Source organism: Xyrauchen texanus, chromosome 2 (assembly GCF_025860055.1).
Source record: "Xyrauchen texanus isolate HMW12.3.18 chromosome 2, RBS_HiC_50CHRs, whole genome shotgun sequence".
In the NCBI taxonomy this organism is placed as follows: domain Eukaryota; kingdom Metazoa; phylum Chordata; class Actinopteri; order Cypriniformes; family Catostomidae; genus Xyrauchen; species Xyrauchen texanus.
Genome location: NC_068277.1, coordinates 562,591 through 582,326, shown reverse-complemented (window position 1 = coordinate 582,326; position 19,736 = coordinate 562,591). Strand labels below are relative to the sequence as shown.

Here is a 19,736-nt window from a genome sequence, read left to right as displayed (position 1 = left end):
TTTTGGATTGTTTTTTTTTGTTGTTTTTTTTTTCAGTAATTGCTGGAAAGTACACTCATACTGTATAAATTCATGAAAAATGTCAAATGTTGTGAAAGCACAGCACTGACCCGATCAAAACTCTCTGACCCCATCAGACCTGTTCAGCCATTTCATGTTTTAATAATGTATCATATTAAAGGAATATTCCAGGATCAAAACAAGTTAAGCTCAATCCACAGCATATTAATTACCACAACAAATAATTTCGACTCGTTCCTCCTTTTCTTTAATAAAAGCACAAATGTGTGTTCCAGTGAGACACTTACAATGGAAGTCAATGGGGTTTAATCTGTAAACATTAAAATACTCACAAATACTCAAAATACATATGTGTTAACATGATTTTATTATGATAAAACAGGTATTTTTCACCATTACATCATCATCATGAGAAAGAAGTTGTTATATTGTATATTTAAGGAATAAGGTGTGAGAAGTTGAGTTATATTGTGAATATAGTCATGGTTGAAGGCCGTTGTTTGGTATGACATGAAGCAGAGTCGTGACTATATTCACAGTATATTACAGCCTTTGGTGACTCATTGCTGTATGGTGGTTTTAGAAGCTACAGTGGTTCAATATGTAGGAATGCCGAGGTAACTAAAGAAATGTTAACAGCAAGTTGGTATAAAACTGTGCAATGCTTGTCTATTACCACCTTCTGCTACTTATGTCAATGACAGAAATAAGCACAGTTAAAACAGCTAATAATGTGGGAGAGCATTGTGTAGAACCATAATATGAACTTATTGTAATGCAGTATGGAGCACTTAAAAGTATATAGTTCAAGATCTTTATTGTCATCTCCGCTGTTATACAATTAATTTTATTTTATGTATTTTTTAAACTGCTCTAAAAAAACAGGGGTAACAGGGTATAGAAAGAAAAACATAAACAAAACAACAATAACAATGTAATCAAATAAAAAGTAACTTGTAGCTTTTCACTCTCTCTACCTCAGAGTCTCCAATCTTTAGTGGCTGATGGAATCGCTTGCCCCACCTCATGTCCACAACCATCTCCATGGTCTTGCTGATGTTCAGTGTGAGATTGTAAGCCTCACACCATGTGACCAATTCTTACACCACTCCCCTGTAGGCCATCTCATCATTGCCTGTAAAAAGACCAATGACTGTGGGGTTATCAACAAACGTTATGATGACATTGTTGGGTTGGGCAGCAACACAGTCATGTGTGAAAAGGGTGTACAGCATAGGGCTTAGTGTACAGCTTTGAGGTGTGCCTATGTTCAAGATGAGGGTGCTAGAGTGTTCCCCTTCTGTCACTCACTCGACGTTGTGTCGATGTAGTGACACTAGTGGTCGTTCCTGGGAGCTCCAGACATCTCTAATTTTTGAGAAAAGGCCAATGAAATTTGGCAAGTGGAATTTGCATGCCACTCCCCCAGACATACGGGTATATAAGGAGCTGACCTGGATTTAATGCAGGAGCAGCGCTCAGCGACCGATCTCGCCCTCCGGGCGACGAAGGTCACGGTGCGGTCTCTTGGGCAGGCGATGTCCTGATGATCCAGGAATGCCACCTTTGGCTCAACCTAGTCGAGTTGAGAGAGGCTGGCCTGTTCGGAAACACCATCAGAGACTTCGCCCAGCAGTTTTCGACGGTAAGGAAGCAGACGGAGGCTATTCTGCACCTCCCCTGGTGCGGCTCATGACAGCGCACCCCGTCTGCTCGTCGCCAAGGGCAGCTCATCGCCTGAGATGGGCAGCCCAGGAAGCCCAGGAACCTCCACTTCAGGAGCTGGAAAAAAGACCACTCCTTCCCCCGGTGGAGGGCTGGGTGGAGAATCTTTATTTCCATTTTCTTTTGATTTCGCCGCACACCCAACTGGCTGTGGTAACCACTTTCTCAAGAAAAGAGCAGTTTCCTCACATCCTGGGCCCCACACTCAGTGTCCATGGTTCCCTCTGGCAGGTTCGGGCCCTCTGCGCGCCCAGCTGTGGCACAAATCTGCCCACAAAGTGATGGCCTCCATGGGTTACGAGGACGAATTTCTTCCTCTCCCATCCCAGGCTGTTCTGGGAGTGGTCACAAGGATCCAGATAAGTGCTTTAATGTTCCTGGACTCGGCACGGCCACAAGTGGCACCTCAGGCTCTGCCCCGTCACGAGGCCCCGCCCGCCAGTACATCCGACACGGTTGTTCCCTTGGTCCCCCAACCCGTCGCGATGGCTGATTAGGACTGCCCGACTCGGCTATGCGATTCAATTCAGCAGGCACCCGCCAAGGTTCAACAGTGTCCGCTTAACTACGGTGAGAGGCAAGAACGCCGTTGCCCTGCGTGCGGAGATCGCATCCCTCCTACGGAAGGACACTATAGAGCCTGCTCCTCCAGCCAAGATGAGGAAGGGGTTCTACTGCCCCTACTTCATCATACCCAAAAAAGGCGGTGGGTTGTGGTAACATCTGCAGTAATCGACACGATCACTCAGGCCAGAGCCCCCTCGACATGATGTGGCACCTGTTCGCTAAGTGGTGTTCTTCCCGATGCAAAGATCCCCAGAGATGCGCAGTCGGATCAGTGCTTTCCTTTCTGCAAGAGAGGTTGGAGGGACGGCTGTCCCCCTCCACCTTGAAGGTGTATGTAGCCGCTATATCGCCACATAACTATGTGGTAGACTGTAATTATTTTGGGAAGCACGACTTGATCGTCATGTTCCTGAGAGGCGTGAGGAGGTTCAACCCCAAAGGCCTACTTGGAGCTCTATTTGATCCCCTAGAGTCAGTTGAGTTAAAGGCGCTCTCCTTGAAGACTGCCCTCCTGACGGCACTCACCTCCATCTGTTGTATCCAAACAGAGCATCGTCCACTGGGTCATTGATGCCATCGCTATGGCATATCACGCCCTGGACGTGCCGCCCCCTGCGGGGCAGAAGGGGAACGTCTTGGATACTGACGTAACCTCTGTTCCCTGATGGAGGGAACAAGACATTGTGTCCCTCCTGCCACAACACCGAACTACCCGCTGAATCTCGGCTGAATGACCGAATGAGTGTTTGCATTCCAGCTCCTTATATACCCGTATGTCTGGGGGAGTGGCATGCAAATTCCACTCGCCAATTTTCATTGGCCTTTTCTCAAAGATCACAGATGTCTGATAGATAATTTAGGTGTATGCCTAGCTGAAAAGATGAGTCTTTAGTCTAGACTTAATGGGATATTTCAACAAAAAGTTCAAATTCTCTGATAATTTACTCACCCTCATGCCATCTGAGATGTGAATGACTTTCTTTCTTCTGCAAAACACATTTGAAGATTTATAGAAAAAGATCCAAGCCCAGCAGGTCCTTAGAATGGGAGAGGATGGTGATTAGATATCTGTAGGTCCAAAAAGCATGGATAGTCACCATAAGAGTAATCCATTCTATCGCCAATGGTGACATTAATGTCTTCTAAATCGAATCGATCACTTTGTGTGTGAAAAACAACAATATTTAAGCACTATATATTTAACTATAAAAGATTGCTTCACATCAGGTGTTGATGAATAGCTGAATTTACCCGAGTGCTCCTGCGACGCAAGCGCTTTATCTCACGGATCCTGATGATATCTCCCAGGGGAAGCATATACAAGGAGAAAATCAGAGGCCCTAAAACTGATCCCTGTGGCACTCCATACTTGTTTACACAAAGTGGTAGCAGTCTGCTAAATATGACCTAAACCATGCTAATGCAACTCCACAAATGCAAGATAATTCTCCAGCCTATTCAAGAGAATGTCGTGATCTATCGTGTCGAATGCAGCACTAAGATCTAAAAGCATTTGTAACTCTGATAAGTGCAGTCTCTGTACTGTGATGAGGCCTAAATCCTGACTGAAATTCTTCATATATACTATTTCTCTGTAGAAATTAACATATTTGGGAGGACACTACCTTTTCTAGTATTTTTGATGTAAACGGGAGATTTGAAATCGGCCTATAATTATCAAGTTCTCCAGGATCAAGTTGTGGCTTCTTAATAATAGGTTTGATAATTGCCATTTTAAAGTTTCTTGGGACATGTCCTAAGCATAGCGAGGAGTTAATGATATTAAGAAGAGGTTCTGAGATTACAGGGGATACCTCTTTTAAGAGCTTAGTTGGTATTGGATCTAACAAACATGTTGATTTTGATCAGTTTGTTTAGCTCTTCCAGTTCGATGACAGCAAAGGATTGAAGTTTCTTTTCCAATTTCCAATTTTATTTCTGATTATTTCAATTTTATCAGTGAAGAAAATCATGATGTGTTTTAACATTTACGGATTGGCCCCATTCACATCCATCGTACGTGCCTCACTGTAACCCAGATTTTTTTTTCATTCTTTTTTTTTTTTTAAATAAACCCTTCATTAGCAATATAATTAACATTGGTAATAAACATTATGCCACAACAAAGCTGAATTTGTACTGATTCCTTTCATAGTCATCATAAATGTTTGCCTGCAAGAAGATGATTGGCTCCTCCAGCTGAATCTGAATAACAGATTATTTGAATTATATATTTGAACTATTCCTTTAAAAGAATTTGAGGAGAAAAATGGTCTCTGTGTATTTATTGTGATTGGATGTGACATGTTTTATCTGCAGGGTTTAAACTCAACCGTACGCCTCTATTTATAGTTGTGTGTGTGTGTGTGTGTGTGTGTGTAACATCAGTGTTTGAGTGTTTATTATGATAAGAGACTGAATAGGAATCACGCTAGACACTCATGCAGGAGGAGGAGACACACTCACACGCACACACACACACACACTCACTCACACACTCAAACACACACACACACACACACACACACACACACACACACACACACCTGACGGAGCAGCGGCTGCATTCTTTCATTCATCATGTTTGGAATGATTAAAAACTGGTTGTTCGGAGCCACTGAAGAAACTGAGTATAAACTACTGAGCACTGAGACCAAGGTAAGACACACACACACACACACACACACACACACACACACACGGTTATTGTGTCACAACTGCATTTCTTATTTATTATTGAACTGCAGTCTTTGTACTCTTCATAACAGTGATCATGAAGTTAGAGAAAATGTTTATGTTTTGTTTTGCATTTAATTTTTACAAGATTCTTTATGCATTGTGATCAATTTCATGACAATTAAGTTCAAATGAAATATTATTTATATAGTAAAATGCATGTGTAAATACCATTGTAAATGTACATCATGCTTGTGTTTAAGCTGATTTTATTAAACAGGACAGTTTTCATTACAGATTTAGATTTGTGCATTACAGTAAGAATTTGAGAGGAAAATTTTATTTATTGTGATGAAAATAATGTCAGTGCAAAATGATTCTTTTGATTGCGTTGTGATATTCTTCATGAAATTCATCTGTTTGCATGTAAAGCTTCATAAATAAGCACATGTATATTTGAAGATAAATCTCAGCTGAAATCACATACGGTCATGAGATCTGAGCCATTAAAACACACACACAATTAAACCTGTCACTCAACACACATACACACAGGTCGCACACAACAGACACGCATTATGAACTCATTTAAGTGTGTGTGTGAGAGATACAGGGTTACACACGTCAAATGTGAATAATTTAACACATGAGCTAATATTAGCATAGCCGCATTAATTACAGTCAAACTCTGACACACAGACTGTTATTACACCTCACACACACACTGATTATTAGACTAGTGAGCTGTTTATTACAGAACAGAACTGCTGATTATGGGATGGAGTGTGTTTACTGTTGTGTACTCTTCATGTGTGTGTTTATGTGGCTGAAGGCGTTTATTCTGCTGGAACACAATGTGTCCTGATGAACTGACTCATACTGATCACACAACTGATCTCTCTCTCTCTCTCTCTCTCTCTCTCAGGATGGTGTCTGTTATGAGGTGCGTCGCTATGATGCCGCTAAGCATGTGTCAGTCAGTCTGGAGGGGCGGAGCTTCGATCAGGCATCAGGTGAACTGATGCGGAAGCTTCTCATGTACATGAGTGGCAGTAATGAACAAGGTGAGCCAATCAGAGTGCTGCATACATGCAATCAGCCAATCAGTGTGTCAGAAGCCAGTGAGCTGCAGAACTAAATCAACGATGATGCTGAATTTCTCAGTCTGTTAGCATTCATTTTCATTGGAAGCTACTGCAACTAGTGTTATTTAGTAGGCATAAATGGCTACTTTTAACCTTCCTAAACTGTTCAGTCATTTACCGAAATTACATTCCCCGATGCAACAAAATGGTTTCCTTTATCTGAGAAGTACAATACTTGGTGAGTTTTCCTCCATTTGCCATCTGAACACTCACAAAAAACTGGATAAGTCTAAGTGGTTTAAAAAAAAAAAAAAAAGAGACACCTTTAATGTTTTGCGGTCAAAACTGCCCGACCATTGAAAATGAATGAGAAAGACAAAAATGGCTTTTTATTATTTGTCAAATGCTGTAATGCTGGTTCAAGGAGTGAAAGAGAGGAGACACAGGAACAACTTCCAATATTTTAATATAGACGCTGGAGTGGAACAAATACAGGTAATCAATCAAGGAAACTCGCTGGAGTAGAAATAAATATCAGCCCTGGAATTAATCAAGGAAACTCGCTGCAGTGGAACAAACAATAGGGCTAAACATCACAACATAACCATTAAACATAACACTTCATGAACTGACATTGAATGAACAAAACAGGAGGGTAACAGTGCTAACGAGGGAATGCAGGACAGGTGAGAAAGATGAGGAACAGATGGAACTGATGAATTATGGTAAGTGTAGTCCAGAGTAAACTGAGGATGACACAAATACCATATCAAAATAAGAGTCCACAGAACAGAACAGTAAATAACTGTGACATCAGGCCCCCCTTTATGGGCGACTCCTGGCACACCCAAAGATGGGTGGAGGGGGTGGTCAGGAGGCCTGGGTGGCGGCCACAGGACAACGACTTGAGGTCTTGATGGTGGAGCCGGAGATGGGTCCGGAGAAGGAGCCACAGGAGGATGGAGGATTTGGGTCTCAAGGGGAGGAACCGGAGGAGGAGCTGGCAGAGCCACAGGAGGATTGGGGTTTTGAGACACAGGTAGTGGAGGGCGTGGTGGAATGGGCTGATCCGTAGGAGGAGGAGATCCAGGGATTGAGGGCAGAGTAGTAGAAGACACAAAGGGCGGAGCCTAGGAAGAGTTGCTGAAGGCAGGCGGAGCCAGGAGAGGCTCGGCAAAGGCAGGCAGAGCTCAGAGAGGCTCGACAAAGGCCGGCGGAGCCTTGGGGGGCAGAGCCGGGAGAGGCTCGGGGCTGAGAGCCGTGGGAGGCGGAGCTGTGTAAGGCTTAGGGCTGAGAGCCATGGAAGGGTTGGTGCTGAGAGCCGTGGAAGGCTAGGAAGCAACTCCCGGGGTAGAGAGTAAAGGCAAAGACTGGGGATCGACCTCTGCGGTTGTGAATATGGGCAGAGACTGGAGAGAAGCTATCCTTTTCCTTCTCCTCCTCTTCCATACAGCCGGGAGTGTGGTTACAGGGACAGACGAGGCCACAGGCTCTGGGATGGTCGAGGCCACAGCCATTGGCTCTGGGACAGTCGAGGCCACAGGCATTGGCTCTGGGTCGTTAACCAAGGCAGGCATGGGCACTAGCTCATTAACCTTGGCAGGCATGGGCACTGGCTCGTTAACCATGGCAGGCATGGATACTGGTCCATATACCATGGCAGGCATGGACACTGGTCCATATACCGTGGCAGGCATGGGCACTGGCTCATTAACCGTGGCAAGCATGGACACTGGTCCATGGCAGGCATGGGCACTGGCTCGTTAACCGTGGCAGGCATGGACACTGGTCAATATACCATGGCAGGCATGGGCACTGGTCCATTAACCGTGGCAGGCATGGGCACTGGTCCATATACCGTGGCAGGCATGGACACTGGTCCATATACCGTGGCAGGCATGGGCACTGGCTCGTTAACTGTGGCAGGCATGGGCACTGGTCCATATACCATGGCAGGCATGGGCACTGGTCCATATACCATGGCAGGCATGGGCACTGGCTCGTTAACTGAAAGGCTGACATCAAGATGTTGTAAAAGTCAAAGAACTCTGCGAGAACCAAGTCATAATAAGTCAACACGAGTCAACACATCCTACTGAGCAAGGACAATAAAACACAAATCTCACATCTGACCTCTATCTCACCTCAGGCCAATTTAGGCCTATTCTCCTAAAACGCACAAACATCTGCCCCCCTCTACTCCTTCTTCCCCTTCAGCTCAGAATCACTTCAAACTCACCTAAGGTCCACATGCATCAAAATATCATGACTGATGTATACAAAAAATGTGACTAGGCATAATGTTTAGTATTATTTAAAATGTCTCAGTGCGACCGGTATATGGTCTCTTTCTATTGGCAACAAAGTTATAAGGTCTTTGCCAAATGCTGTATAATTCTGGAGGTCTGTCCCCATTCTGTATGCCTGTATGATAATGAGGTATGTCCCCAGGACTTCCAAACCTAACCACTCCCAAAATTCCCTTTGTTTGTGGTTTGGGTATTTAAGGAGATGTGACACATTGTTCTCTGTAGTCAGACGATCCCACACAGTTTATTGTGTGTAGTTTATATCAGGTAATGGCAATTAGAATTTCTTTTGTTTTGATAAAATGTCTAAATTTGACTTATCAATGTCTAATTGGAATTGATGAATTTATTATTTTACCTGGTCAATAAATTGTTACATTTGAGTTTATTCTGATTTACTCTGAAACTACTGTATTTAGTAGATTACGTTAAGTCCATGTCAATCTTTGACCAGGTTAGCAGCGGACTAAAGCCGGTTTTGAGTGGAGCATGGGGCGCACCATCTGAGACTTTAGAGCTCTGTGTACAGGCTCGATAGGGAATTTCCGTTTAGTGTTGACCAAGCCTAGATAGGGTGAAGTCTAAACCTCTGGTTATTGTAATATTTTCTAGCTAAGTGTATGTAGGAAACTATGGCATGATCATATAAAACTATTTAACTTGGGTATATTGGTCTATCGTTGTAAATGTAGTGGTCATGACCTCTGGGTAGAAATGTTACTCTAATTAAGTGTTTACTATCTAAGGGGACTAAAGAAAGTACTTGTAGATAAAAGGGCAAGCATGAGCAACCAGCTAATTAGTATTTATTACTGTTTTAATGACCAAAACTGGCATATTTGTGACCGTGAGATCCGCGTTCACGGCCGGCACGAGACTCTCTAAGCGACAGGAATCCGAATGAACGAACACAATAGAAAATAGAGTTAAATACGATGATTCAATGTTAAATCAAATTTAATAATAATAACTAAGATTAGAGCATTAATATATCCTTAGAAACTTTTATAATTGGAGTCCGATAAAATAAATGAGGATCTTAAAATTAATAATATATTTATGTAATTGGAATTAAATAACTTATACTGAACGTGCACAATAAGACAGAACCTGCAGGAGACCTTCAGCCACGCCATTGGATTCCGTCCTTGGGCCAGTTGGGTGGCTTCCCTATTCCTTCTTTACCTTATCCCCTTCCCCCCTTACAAAGTGGTGACCCCGACGTGATCTTCAACGAGCGAGTGACGTCTTATCAGCGTGAAAATCAGTTCCATTCCAACTATACACAGAACATGTGGCAGGCATGGGCACTGGCTCATATACCGGTTGTGGGTAGGTGTGGGCCTGGGGTTCCCGCCATAATTGACTGCGGCACGGAATCAACCACCGGAGCTTGGAGAGGATGTTTTATAGAATAATTTTCACAGATCCTTGCTGTTCATTTCTGTTTATTACTCTTTATTTTCTTGACATTATAATTAATTTCCTTTGAGTTTTTACATTTTCATGTTTGAAATAAATGATTGGTAACAAAATTATTATGTAATGTTTTCTTTTTGTAACACCGTGATCAGGTTTGACTGTAAGAATAATGTGAAATTAATGCAAAAACTGACACTTCTAAACAGTTGAAAAACTAAAACAAGTGTGTACTTTGATGAATAATAGATCGCTAATGTCTAAATATATCCAAATGCATAACTTGTGATAAAAGTTTTAATTACTGCATAGAACACAGCATATTAACATTAGTTTAGCTTCATGCTAATGTCAGAACGAAAGGTTAAGGCTAATTTATACTCACTGAACATTCAGGCTTCTTTTAGTTTACCTAAAAATGTTGACGAAATGCAGTGACATGTTTTTTGTTCTTTCGTAATGTTCATTTGTTGATATTTCTCCTGTTCACGTATATCTCTGAAATGGTTTGAAGAGCATTGATGATTGGTTAAAACTAAAGGTTAAACACTGCAACTTCACCCTCAACTAACTCATTTAGAAATGATGCTGCATGTAGTATAAATGCTGGCTTTGTTCACTTAGGGTGCTTTAGTTCGTCCAGGAGAAAAAAGTTTGGTTTTCTATAGGATAAATCTGGGTTTATTGAACTCGTTAGTTTATCATCGTCATACCATATGCGAGTGACTGTTAATGAAGTCGCTGTAACAATATCATAACTATTTACAAGAACTGAATATTTAATAATAATAATAATCAAGAAGAAAGCATTTCATTTATAAATAATATATAGCTCGTCCACCATTTTGCTTGCGCATTCTGGGATTGTATTATCCAGTGGTGGGAGCAAGTCTCAAGTCTTTACCATCAGGTCTCGAGTCAAGCCACATTACTAAAATAAATAGAGGTACATTTTTTAAATAAATATGTATTTGTGCTCTGAAAAGATGAACATATATTCATATCTTTACATTTATTTTTTATATGAATTGTATAACAGTTATGTGTTATACAATATATATATATATATATATATATATATATATATATATATATATATATATATATATTAATAAATTGCATTTTTATCGTGGGCACTAAAAAAATACTGTGAATACTTCTAGATACGTTATTATTCGAATTGTTTAGATTTTTAGAATGAACTGGTTAAAATGTAAAACACCTGTTATGTTGTGTAAAATGCAGTCAGATTTTCACATTGATCTAAAAACATCAGACGGACTGAATGAAAATGCAATTTCACTCTCTAACAGTAGGGGGCGCTTATGCTGCAGAAATACAGCTGTTATCCTGGTAACGCCTGTACACAAAGCAGCGCTGCGCTTATAAACAATACTTTATTAGACATTATACAGAGGTAACATGAAAAGAAAATGCCATCGAAACTTTAGTCATATCATTTCCCATCATATATTTAGTCATAGAAGTCATAATCACTATGAGAGTCATTCTGTATATTTGACTTGTCATGTTTTAAATAAAGTGTTGTGACTGTAAATCTGCCTGTTATGTTTTTATAATGCCAACACATGGTTCTGGTGTATTGTTGACTGTTGAGGAGGGTTAGGAAAGGCACACACATATTTAGAGGCAATGTCGGGTCATTTCAATCTTGTCATGCTACAAAACATGAGATTAATCGTGAATCATTTTAATTTACTGACAACATCAAACATTTGAGCAGTCATTTTACACATTAATCTCTCTGGATAATGAAATGATTTACTTTCCTTGTGGTGTTTGTATCGGACATTTTTGCGTTGCATATTTTCATACTTTTTTTATTCACACGGTCCAGTTTGAAATCTTTATATCTAAAGGAGATGATTTTGGGAACTGGGCAATCCTCTGTCATTTTGGCATGTTGCGAGCGCAGCATTACCTGCAGATGCAGATCGGTGGTGCTGGCGCGACTATGTTTTTGCATATGAATAAATTGATGTTGCAATATCTTTTAAAACACATTTAATTACTGTTTATAATTAGTTATTGAAAATAATAATAATAAAAAACATTCAAGTCAAGTCTGGAGTCGCTGGTACTCAAGTCATTTTCTTCATTTAGTCCTTACATTTGTGACTGGAGTCCCCCACCTCTGGTATTATGAAGAGTTACCTTAAATGTTCTCTGAGAATCTGCCATCATTGTGTAATGTATGTGCGTCCATCCGGAGAGAGAAGGGCATTTACACCTGTCTCTAATTCCAGTGAACATGGGGAGAGCGACATATCCACACAACCACCGGACGAGAGAGAGAGAAGGACACGAGTGACCAGTGACTGCCGTGTCTTACTGAGACTTGTGTTTTGTTGTGAAGCTGAAGACTCAGAGATGTTTATGTTCACATTATTTGTTGCACTGATCTGATTGAACTGAGAGAAGAGTGCAGAGAAATAAAGAGACTTACTGGTGTGCATCACTGCTGTCGTTACAGTACGTCTCCAGTATTTCTGTACTCACTGTGTCATGTGATCATGTGTTCCAGGTGAGGTGATGAACACGCCGATCCCCGTCATCTTTACTGTGTTTCCGCGTGACGACGGGACGTTAAACCGACGTCTGGTTGCGGCACTTCGAATCCCGATGAGTTTCCAGATCAGCCCCCCCACTCCATCCGACAGCGCTATTAAGATTGAAGAACGTCCCGGAATCACAGTATATGCACTGTACATACACACACACAGTTTTATTGACATTAACACATCAATGTTGAGACGCTGAAGCCGAGCTGTTTTTCTGCACGAGTAACGGTGTACATCACTGTTCTACAATCAGACTTTTCTTTAATTAAACACAATCTGTAATTGCTCATGCCACACTGATCTCACACTGATCTCACACTGATGTCACACTGATGTCACACTGATCTCACACTGATGTCACACTGATGTCACACTGATCTCACAGTAATCTCACACTGATGTCACACTGATCTCACACTGATGTCACACTGATCTCACACTGATGTCACACTGATCTCACACTGATGTCACACTGATGTCACACTGATCTCACACTGATGTCACACTGATGTCACACTGATCTCACACTGATGTCACACTGATCTCACACTGATGTCACACTGATGTCACACTGATGTCACACTGATGTAACACTGATCTCACACTGATCTCACACTGATCTCACACTGATCTCACACTGATGTCACACTGATCTCACACTGATGTCACACTGATCTCACACTGATGTCACACTGATCTCACACTGATGTCACACTGATGTCACACTGATGTCACGCTGATCTCACACTGATCTCACACTGATCTCACACTGATGTCACACTGATCTCACACTGATCTCACACTGATGTCACGCTGATCTCACACTGATCTCACACTGATGTCATGCTGATGTCACACTGATGTCACACTGATGTCACACTGATCTCACACTGATCTCACGCTGATGTCACGCTGATTTCACACAGATCTCACACTGATGTCACACTGATCTCACACTGATGTCACACTGATCTCACAGTAATCTCACACTGATCTCACACTGATCTCACACTGATCTCACACTGATCTCACACTGATGTCACACTGATCTCACACAGATCTCACACTGATCTCACACTGATGTCACACTGATCTCACACTGATGTCACACTGATGTCACACTGATCTCACAGTAATCTCACACTGATGTCACACTGATCTCACACTGATGTCACACTGATCTCACACTGATGTCACACTGATGTCACACTGATCTCACACTGATGTCACACTGATCTCACACTGATGTCACACTGATGTCACACTGATGTCACACTGATGTAACACTGATCTCACACTGATCTCACACTGATGTCACACTGATCTCACACTGATCTCACACTGATGTCACACTGATCTCACACTGATGTCACACTGATCTCACACTGATGTCACACTGATCTCACACTGATGTCACACTGATGTCACACTGATCTCACACTGATGTCACACTGATGTCACGCTGATCTCACACTGATCTCACACTGATGTCACACTGATCTCACACTGATCTCACACTGATGTCACGCTGATCTCACACTGATCTCACACTGATCTCACACTGATGTCATGCTGATGTCACACTGATGTCACACTGATCTCACACTGATCTCACGCTGATGTCACGCTGATTTCACACAGATCTCACACTGATGTCACACTGATCTCACACTGATGTCACACTGATCTCACACTGATCTCACACTGATCTCACACTGATGTCACACTGATCTCACACTGATCTCACACTGATGTCACACTGATCTCACACTGATGTCACACTGATCTCACACTGATGTCACACTGATCTCACACTGATGTCACACTGATCTCACACTGATCTCACACTGATCTCACACTGATCTCACACTGATCTCACACTGATCTCACACTGATGTCACACAGATCTCACACTGATGTCACACTGATGTCACACTGATCTCACACAGATCTCACACTGATGTCACACTGATGTCACACTGATCTCACAGTAATCTCACACTGATGTCACAATGATGTCACACTGATCTCACACTGATCTCACACTGATGTCACACTGATCTCACACTGATCTTACGCTGATGTCACACTGATACATATACATATCTATACATCTACACATCTACACTATACATCTACTCTATACATCTACACATCAACACCTATATCTATATCTATACATCTACACTATGCATCTACACTATATCTATACATCTACACATCTACACTATACATATACATATATACATATACATATACATATCTATACATCTACACATCTATATATATACATCTATACTATACATCTACATCTATACATATACACTATACATCTACTCTATACATCTATATCTATACATCTACACCTATACTCTACATCTATATCTATATATCTACATCTATACATCAACATCTATACATCTACTACTATACATCTTCATCTATACATCTATAATATATACATCTATATCAATACATCTACATCTATATCTATACATCTACATCTACACTATACATCTACATCTATACAACTACACCTATATCTATACATCTACCTCTATACATCTACACTACACTATACATCTACTCTATACATCTACTCTATATCAACAACTATACATCTACTGCAGGGGTGTCCACCCTTTTTTGTGTGATGATCTACTTTTAAATGACCAACTCAATCAGATCTACCAACTAAAAAACAGTTTCATTTAAAATAAGAAAATGCTTGTTGGGACTACTGCATGTATCCCTACATGGAATTCATCTTTTAATTAATAAACAAATATATAATAATGTTCAATGTTGATATCATTCAGTTTTAACACTAAACCCAAAACACCTACAGCACAACAGATTAGTCAGGGCATTTACCTTATTCTGATGACGAGTAAAGCGCGCGAAATTGCGATGCTGCTGCCCGGATTAGCTACTGTCTGATTCCATTCAGTTTTGCCTAATCCGGGAAGTAGCGTCGCAATTTCGCGCGCTGTTCTCAGAAGTCCTTGGAAGGCGCGTATGCGCAAACCTAGTTGACATGGCAACTGAATAAACAAAACCTCGCCTGGTCAATATTTACTCGTCAAGTGCAAGTCTGATAGAAACTAAAAGAAGGAAAGACATTATATTTATTTTTATTAAAATTTAACGAAAGTACATTTAAATTTTGTGCGATCTACCAGCCATGCCTTTGCGATCGACGTATTGGGCACCCATGATCTACTCTATACATCTACATCTCTAAATCTATGGCTATACATTTATGCATTTGGCAGATGCTTTTATCCAAAGTGACTTACAGAGCACTTATTACAGGGACAATCCCCCCGGAGCAACCTGGAGTTAAGTGTCTTACTCAAGGACACAATGGTGGTGACTGTGGGGATCAAACCAGCAACCTTCTGAGTACCAATGTATTATACAGTGCACTTATTACAGGGACAATCCCCCCGGAGCAACCTGGAGTTAAGTGCCTTACTCAAGCACACAATGATGGTGACTGTGGGGATCAAACCAGTGACCTTCTGATTACCAATGTATTATACAGAGCACTTATTACAGGGACAATCCCCCCGGAGCAACCTGGAGTTAAGTGCCTTACTCAAGCACACAATGATGGTGACTGTGGGGATCAAACCAGTGACCTTCTGATTACCAATGTATTATACAGAGCACTTATTACAGGGACAATCCCCTCGGAGCAACCTGGAGTTAAGTGTCTTACTCAAGGACACAATGGTGGTGACTGTGGGGATCAAACCAGCAACCTCCTGAGTACCAATGTATTATACAGAGCACTTATTACAGGAACAATCCCCTCGGAGCAACCTGGAGTTAAGTGTCTTACTCAAGGACACAATGGTGGTGACTGTGGGGATCAAACCAGCAACCTCCTGAGTACCAATGTATTATACAGAGCACTTATTACAGGAACAATCCCCTCGGAGCAACCTGGAGTTAAGTGTCTTACTCAAGCACACAATGGTGGTGACTGTGGGGATCAAACCAGCAACCTCCTGAGTACCAATGTATTATACAGTGCACTTATTACAGGGACAATCCCCCCGGAGCAACCTGGAGTTAAGTGCCTTACTCAAGCACACAATGATGGTGACTGTGGGGATCAAACCAGTGACCTTCTGATTACCAATGTATTATACAGAGCACTTATTACAGGAACAATCCCCCCGGAGCAACCTGGAGTTAAGTGTCTTACTCAAGCACACAATGGTGGTGACTGTGGGGATCGAACCAGCAACCTCCTGAGTACCAATGTATTATACAGTGCACTTATTACAGGGACAATCCCCCCGGAGCAACCTGGAGTTAAGTGTCTTACTCAAGAACACAATGGTGATGACTGTGGGGATCAAACCAGCAACCTTCTGATTACCAATGTATTATACAGAGCACTTATTACAGGGACAATCCCCTCGGAGCAACCTGGAGTTAAGTGTCTTACTCAAGCACACAATGGTGGTGACTGCGGGGTTCAAACCAGCAACCTTCTGATTACCAGTTATGTGCTTTAACCCACTACACCACCACCACTCCAAATGTACTCAAGTACTGTGACGAGAGTAGTTGTAATTTGTTACTTTCCACTTCTGTGTGCTAATTATTTGAAGAGACGTTTCCCGTTTTGAACATAAATGACGGTCAGACTCAACTGTAGATGAAGTCCTTCAGTCTACCCAGACTAACTCTTTTTCAAGTTTTTCATGTCCAAACCATTTTTTCTGCTGGTATATTAAGCTTTGATATTTGGTGAATATTCGCAAGGAACCATCTGAGAGTCCACTGAATAAAGTGTGATGGAACGTTGACAGTATGGTCAGAGTGGTGCCCGTAGTGTCCGTGTTCAGAACGGCTGTAACTGGTGAACTGTCTGCTGGTTTTATGTGGTGTTTGCAGTAGTATTTGTACTATTTCTGCAGTCTATAGAAATGGTAAAATAGTATGAGTAGTATGTTAGTATGATGTGAACTCACTCATTGTCAAATATAATTGTGTTTCGTGTGTTTGTCTCCCTCTGCAGGAAGTTCAGTGGTTTTGCAGGTGAGAGTGAGTTCCGCGCAGAAGCGTCCCGCCTCACCTGTACACTTGGAGACTCCGCCCCCTTCCAGCGCAAACAATATCTCTGCTGCACCTACGACCCATCAATCAAACCTTATGGACGCCGCAATGAAGTGTGGTTTCTGCAGGAGGAGCCCTGAGACACACTCACATGACTACACAATATTTCATTTATTGATTTTAAAGTTTTTTTCTTTTCATTTCTTTTACTATGACGTCATTTTAGTGCTATGTCAAAATAAAACAAAAATCTACGGTTAGAAGAATAAAGTCAAAGTTTCGAGAATAAAGTCGTAATATTTTGAGAATAATGTTGTAATATTTTGAGAATAAAGTCAAAACTACGCGATTAAAGTCATAATATTTTGAGAATAAAGTCGTAATATTATGAGATTAAAGTCGTTATATTTTGAGATTAAAGTCGTAATATTATGAGATTAAAGTCGTAGCATTATGAGATTAAAGTCGTAATATTTTGAGAATAAATTCAAAACTACAAGATTAAAGTCATAATATTTTGAGAATAAAGTCGTAATATTTTGAGAATAAAGTCAGAATTACGAGATTTAAGTCCTGGCATTATGAGATTAAAGTCGTAATATTTTGAGATTAAAGTCGTAGCATTATGAGATTAAAGTCGTAATATTTTGATATTAAAGTCGTAATATTTTGAGATTAAAGTTGTAGCATTATGAGATTAAAGTCGTAATATTTTGAAATTAAAGTCGTAATATTTTGAGATTAAAGTCGTAGCATTATGAGATTAAAGTCGTAATATTATGAGATTAAAGTCGTAATATTTTGAAATTAAAGTCGTAGCATTATGATATTAAAGTCGTAGCATTATGATATTAAAGTCGTAATATTTTGAGATTAAAGACGTAATATTTTGAGATTAAAGTCATAGCATTATGAGATTAAAGTCGTAATATTTTGAGATTAAAGTCATATTTTGAGATTAAAGTCTTAATATTTTGAGATTAAAGACGTAATATTTTGAGATTAAAGTCGTAGCATTATGAGATTAAAGTCGTAATATTTTGAGATTAAAGTTGTAATATTTTGAAATTAAAGTCGTAGCATTGTGAGATTAAAGTCGTAATATTTTGAGATTAAAGTCGTAATATTATGAGATTAAAGTCACAATATTTTGAGATTAAAGTCATAGCATTATGAGATTAAAGTCGTAATATTTTGAGATTAAAGTCGTAATATTTTGAAATTAAAGTCGTAGCATTGTGAGATTAAAGTCGTAATATTTTCAGAATAAAGTCATAATATTTTGAAATTAAAGTCGTAGCATTATGAGATTAAAGTCGTAATATTTTGAGATTAAAGTCGTAATATTTTGAGATTAAAGTCATTATGAGATTAAAGCATATATTGAGATTAAAGTCGTAATATTTTGAGATTAAAGTCGTAATATTTTGAGATTAAAGTCGTAGCATTATGAGATTAAAGTCGTAATATTTTTAGATTAAAGTCATAATATTTTGAGATTAAAGTCGTAATATTATGAGATTAAAATCATAATATTTTTAGATTAAAGTCATAATATTTTGAGATTAAAATCATAATATTTTGGGATTAAAGTCGTAATATTCTGAGATTAAAGTCATATTTTTTTAGATTAAAGTCGTAATATTATGAGATTAAAGTCGTAATATTTTGAGAATAAAGTCGTAATATTATGAGATTAAAGTCGTAATATTTTGAGATTAAAGTCATAATATTTTGAGATTAAAATCATAATATTTTTAGATTAGTCATAATATTTTGAGATTAAAATCATAATATTTTGAGATTAAAGTCATAATATTTTGAGATTAAAATCGTAATATTCTGAGATTAAAGTCATAATTTTTTTAGATTAAAGTCGTAATATTTTGAGAATAAAGTCGTAATATTATGAGATTAAAGTCGTAATATTTTGAGATTAAAGTCGTAATATTTTGAGATTAAAGTTGTAATATTATGAGATTAAAGTCATAACATTTTGAGAATAAAGTCATATTTTGAGATTAAAGTCATAATATTTTGAGATTAAAGTCGTAATATTATGAGATTAAAGTCGTAATATTATGAGATTAAAGTCATAACATTTTGAGATTAAAGTCGTAATATTTTGAGATTAAAGTCTTAATATTTTGAGATTAAAGTCATAATATTTTGAGATTAAAGTCTTAATATTTTGAAATTAAAGTCGTAGCATTGTGAGATTAAAGTCGTAATATTTTGAGATTAAAGTCGTAATATTATGAGATTAAAGTCATAAC

At 39.7% G+C, this 19,736-nt stretch overlaps 1 protein-coding gene across 1 annotated transcript; it reads left to right on the top strand.

Annotated features, from left to right (window-relative positions):
- Window positions 1–4,768: 4,768 nt before the first annotated feature.
- Window positions 4,769–18,816, top strand: LOC127653666 (heme-binding protein 1-like). The gene is made up of 4 exons (XM_052140434.1): window positions 4,769–4,971; window positions 5,915–6,053; window positions 12,348–12,528; window positions 17,423–18,816. Exons 1-4 carry the CDS (start codon window positions 4,894–4,896, stop codon window positions 17,598–17,600), a joined length of 576 nt encoding a protein of 191 aa, XP_051996394.1. The 5' UTR covers window positions 4,769–4,893; the 3' UTR covers window positions 17,601–18,816.
- The last annotated feature ends 920 nt before the right edge of the window (window positions 18,817–19,736 follow it).

What these genes read in the sequence shown, in the direction of transcription:
- LOC127653666 (XM_052140434.1), top strand. Translation starts at nt 4,894, where the DNA reads ATGTTTGGAATGATTAAAAACTGGTTGTTCGGAGCCACTGAAGAAACT. An exon ending in GAGTGGCAGTAATGAACAAG is followed by an intron (nt 6,054 to 12,347) that starts GTGAGCCAATCA and finishes CATGTGTTCCAG; the next exon opens with GTGAGGTGATGAACACGCCG. An exon ending in GGAATCACAGTATATGCACT is followed by an intron (nt 12,529 to 17,422) that starts GTACATACACAC and finishes CTCCCTCTGCAG; the next exon opens with GAAGTTCAGTGGTTTTGCAG.